Source organism: Palaemon carinicauda, chromosome 7 (genome assembly GCF_036898095.1).
Source record: "Palaemon carinicauda isolate YSFRI2023 chromosome 7, ASM3689809v2, whole genome shotgun sequence".
NCBI classification, from domain to species: domain Eukaryota; kingdom Metazoa; phylum Arthropoda; class Malacostraca; order Decapoda; family Palaemonidae; genus Palaemon; species Palaemon carinicauda.
Genome location: NC_090731.1, coordinates 144,319,700 through 144,324,915, shown reverse-complemented (window position 1 = coordinate 144,324,915; position 5,216 = coordinate 144,319,700). Strand labels below are relative to the sequence as shown.

The 5,216-nt window shown below is 36.4% G+C and overlaps 1 protein-coding gene across 1 annotated transcript in view; it reads right to left on the bottom strand.

The window, feature by feature from the left end:
- Positions 1 to 1,057: 1,057 nt before the first annotated feature.
- LOC137644058 (uncharacterized) overlaps positions 1,058 to 5,216 on the bottom strand; it is a 22,315-nt gene continuing 18,156 nt past the window's right edge. Inside the window, exons 9-10 of the mRNA XM_068376963.1 lie at positions 2,417 to 2,560; positions 1,058 to 1,610 (exon numbers count right to left, since the gene is read on the bottom strand). Coding sequence (XP_068233064.1) covers positions 1,372 to 1,610; positions 2,417 to 2,560 — 383 coding nt within the window. The 3' untranslated portion in view covers positions 1,058 to 1,371. The remainder of the gene's footprint in view (positions 1,611 to 2,416; positions 2,561 to 5,216) is intronic.

Here is a 5,216-nt window from a genome sequence, read left to right as displayed (position 1 = left end):
CTCTTGTAGTTTATTTAATTCCTTATTTCTTTTCCTTACTGTGCTATTTTTTCCCTGTTGGATCCCTTGGGCCTATGGTATCCTGCTTTTCCAACTAGGGTTGTAGTTTAGGTAATAATAATAATAATAATAATAATAATAATAATAATAATAATAATAATAATAATAATAATAATAATAAGTACTCATTTTTTTATCTCAATCATTATGAAATGATCATCCACCAGAGAAAAAAAAAAAAAAACATTTCCAATAATCTTAATATCTATCCATTGCCAAACAGGAGATTCGTGACACTAGGCTTGCTGTATCCTTAATTCTGCCTATATTTATTTTGGCAAATATAATGGAAAATCTAAAATGTTTTTCAGATAGAATTCTCGAAAATTACACGTGTTTGATCACCAATACAATATGACCTTCATAAGCCATCTGGAGTATGCTGCCTCTGCATGGTGTGTATAGTCGCTGTAAAGATTTTGGGCAAAATAAGCCCCACCCCCTTAAGATGTGTTAGCCAATCACGTTATCTCTCACGTTAGCTGCGCGAGCTGATAGCGTGGGAGACAACCTGATTGGCCATGAAGTCATAAGGAGGTGGGGCTTATTTCACCCGGAATCTCTGTGGTGACTATATTGACTTTGTGTCACATGCTTCGAATATAAGGGTCAAGTTGGCTCCCTTCCACGTTGGGATTTTGAGTTGGTTTTTCATAAGTGATATGCAAAATTAAACTGTATTTGCGGCTTACAATAGAATGCTTCTGTCATGGAACATGTTCAATAGCGTGAAATTAAAACAAAGCCCCACTGTCTATAGAAAGCTATTTTTTAAAGCAATTTAGAAAATATTTTGGTAAAAACGTTGAAATACATTTTTATATATTGTCACAGAATCCCTTTGTATTCGAAAACCTTTCATTTACCTTTACCGATACTCAATAGTCATATTTTTTTTTTGTTTTGTTTTTCAAATAGGCAAACTAGTGCAAGTTTTTTCTTCAAAGGGTATCTTAGGGAAAATTTCGGCTTAAATCACGGATTTTTATTCATTTTTACACCAAGATTTTCATAAATAGTTCAATTTAAGAACATTGTAAAACATACGATTAGATATTCTAGTTTAACAATACAACCAGTTACATATATTTAACTTTCATGTTATGAAAGAAGGGGAATACAATTTGCTCAAAAAGTGAATCAATATAATTAGGCAATATTCACATAACAATGAGAGATTTTGATATTTGAAAACGTATGAAAACGCCTGATAAAGCTATACAATAACAAAAGGAGATCAAAGGAACTGTAATCCCCAAACAAACAAAACGAAAAAGAAAGGAAAGCAATCTCAAGCATTCAAGTTAGTCCTTAGATAATATATGAAAAGTCCTCCTCATCCTGACAAGGAGGAACGTAGTTGCAGGTCGGAATCAAGGATTCAATATCGGTTATGGGTTTGGCTTCGCCCTGTTGATTGCCGTTGCGATCGACGCAGTAGGCCAGGAGGCCTCGGGTCTGATAAGGGAAATACTCTCCATTGGGGCAACACTTGGGCTTCGAAGCGCCCAGACCGCTTGTGTCCATAAAGTATCTTCTTCTGGCGCAATCTGCGAGAGAAAGTTCAAGAGTCGATTTGTGTTAACTGATATCAAGGATGGAATACATTGACTAAAATCTTTGAATAGGAAATCTCTTTCCAATTTTTAAACTAAATGAAAGAAAAGGAAATGATAGATTTTTTAAAAAATCATTTAAGAATTTCTATATCCTAACGATCATTACTAGTTATGATTTAATGTATAATGTAATAGTAATTCTTGGTTAAGGATCAAAGTTAGATACTCAGGTACATTTTAAAGACTGATTGATCCTTAAACCATTGATAATCATGTGATCATATTATTTATCCATACATTTTCTTGCAGTGGTCATGAAAAATATTTTTTTATAACTAAAAACTGCAAAGTTCAGTAACCTGATATTGAGGAATTAGAAACCGTCACGTCTGATTGTCGTGTGCTCTAGATGTTTTGATTGTATCTGCTCCTAGAGGAGTTTTGAAGGTTTTAAGGTCACTCATGAAGGGCATAGGCAAGGAACAGTGACAATGCCCTAGCTAGCAGGGTAATGAACTAGATAATGGTAATATTACATATGATGAGCACTCAAGCTCCTCTACATCCAAGCTAGGACAAGGGAGGACCAGGTAATGGCTTCTGATGACTCAGGAGGTAAACCTATAGGCATCTTTACCTCACAAGGATGATAAGATTACAGACACTACAAAAAACTATCAAGCTTGAGTGGGACTCGAACCCCACTCTGGCTATCACCAGGCAGGAACGTTTCCAGTAGGCCAGTAAAAGTTAACTATTACTCAACCATGATCATCCACTCAGAGGTCGATACTTACTGCAGGTAATGTCGTCTGCGCTGTACAGAGGTGCAGTGAAGTTTTCGATTCGGTCCCCGTAAGGATTGACGCAATACGCGTATGGACCAGTAATCTGCACAGGAGCATAGTGACCGGAATGGTCACAAGCTGGTCTTCTTTGATCTGTGTGAATTAAGAAAAACAATAACGTGAATCTTTTCTATTTGTGCATACCATAATAAAGAAGGTCCCTAGAAACTGCAAAAAAACCGGAGAGAGGAAGAGAAGTCGAGGGATTGACGAACTAAGAAAATTTGCTGGTATAAACTGACATAGAAAGACCATAAACAGACGCGAGTTGAAGGACATGTTAGAGGCTTTTGTTTTGCAGGGGACTAATAACGGGATATGATGATGATTATAGTCCAGTGAAACTTTGTTAGAATGCCTCTATGATCAATTAGAAAAAAATCAAAGATTTAAATTGTAATTCAGTTAGGAATTGAATTAAATTCTATAAGTTTTTTGTGAGCATTTGTTTTTTATTTTATATATATATATATATATATATATATATACTGTGTATATATATATATATATATATATATATATATATATATATATATATATATATATATATATATATATATATATATATATCATACATACATATACCAAAGGCACTTCCCCCAATTTTGGGGGGTAGCCGACAACAACAAGAAACAAAACAAAAAGGGGACCTCTACTCTCTACGTTCCTCCAGCCTAACCAGGGACTCAGCCGAGTTCAGCTGGTACTGCTAGGGTGCCACAGCCCAACCTCCCACATTTCCACCACAGATGAAGCTTCATACTGCTGAGTCCCCTACTGCTGCTACCTCCGTGGTCATCTAAGGCACCGGAGGAAGCAGCAGGGCCTACTGGAACTGCGTCACAATCGCTCGCCATCCATTCCTATTTCTAGCACGCTCTCTTGCCTCTCTCACATCTATCCTCCTATCACCCAGAGCTTTCTTCACACCATCCATCCACCCAAACCTTGGCCTTCCTCTTGTACTTCTCCCATCAACTCTTGCATTCATCACCTTCTTTAGCAGACAGCCATTTTCCATTCTCTCAACATGGCCAAACCACCTCAACACATTCATATCCACTCTAGCCGCTAACTCATTTCTTACACCCGTTCTCACCCTCACCACTTCGTTCCTAACCCTATCTACTCGAGATACACCAGCCATACTCCTTAGACACTTCATCTCAAACACATTCAATTTCTGTCTCTCCATCACTTTCATTCCCCACAACTCCGATCCATACATCACAGTTGGTACAATCACTTTCTTATATAGAACTCTCTTTACATTCATGCCCAACCCTCTATTTTTTACTACTCCCTTAACTGCCCCCAACACTTTGCAACCTTCATTCACTCTCTGACGTACATCTGCTTCCACTCCACCATTTGCTGCAACAACAGACCCCAAGTACTTAAACTGATCCACCTCCTCAAGTAACTCTCCATTCAACAAGACATTCAACCTTGCACCACCTTCCCTTCTCGTACATCTCATAACCTTACTCTTACCCACAATAACTCTCAACTTCCTTCTCTCACACACCCTTCCAAATTCTGTCACTAGTCGGTCAAGCTTCTCTTCTGTGTCTGTATATATAATGTGTGTGCGATTGTATGCAACCAAGATGTTTAGGTTTTCAAAGAGAAAATCTCGGCACCGTCGTATATAAAAATAATATTAATAGTCCATAGAGAGAGAGAGAGAGAGAGAGAGAGAGAGAGAGAGAGAGAGAGAGAGAGAGAGAGAGAGAGAGAGAGAGCTGAATAGTTTACCAACAAACCTTTGTTAGATCTAAGTCCTCTTTCTGAAGCTCCCAAAAAAAAGTTTGCTCTGATTAAATTGTAGTGAAGAAGCAACAATTTGTACTGATTGAACTGTTAAAACATTTTCTCCCAAGAGTTTCTCAAAGATAAAATTACTAAATCCTGAAATTAACATTAATTTTCGTGATTCATGAAAATAAAGTTATTGTTAATTAACAAATGGATTTGATAGATTAAATTATTTTCGTCAAACATGGAATATTAATAGAAAAATGCTCCTCAATAGGCTGCTTCTTCCGGAAGAGATTTGTTTTGAACTGCAGTTCTTTATCCTAATACTTTTTAAGATAATATTTTTAACTTAGTCTTGTAAGAAAAAACTGCAATATTCTCTGGCCACGCAACGCCTCGGCACACCAACTCGTGTTGAGAGAATTGGACCACGCTGTGCAGAACGGATAGATTAAACTGAATCAGTGAAATAGTTGTTCGATGAAGCCAAACTATAATCTGCATTGTTATCTAAAAACACTCGCGATTTTAGGTAGAAGTTTTAATATTTACAGATATGAAAGCACTTCTCTTTGCAATTATCTTTATATAGACACCTGTATTTTTAGTTTACTCACATCATGCAACACATGAAGTGTTTATAAACGAAGAAAGAAAAGACTTGCAAAGACAATATTCAAACTGGTACTATAAGGGAAATATATCTATATGTTTTTTTATCAGATCGTTGACAAAATAACTGTGGGAACTAAAGGTAGATTAACAGAAACAGAGAATTCTCATTTATTTTTCCTTTTCTTTCTGATCGTATAATTCATTCCTTTTACTCTCAATTCTCGCGTCTCACAACATTCAATAGTTTCCAATCAGTAATTTATCTTCACTATTTCATAATATACAGAATATCTTCTGAAAGCACCAACCTTTCTAAATCCCTTTTACATCAACTAATTTCCATATCCAACATCCTGACACATCCAGAAGCCTT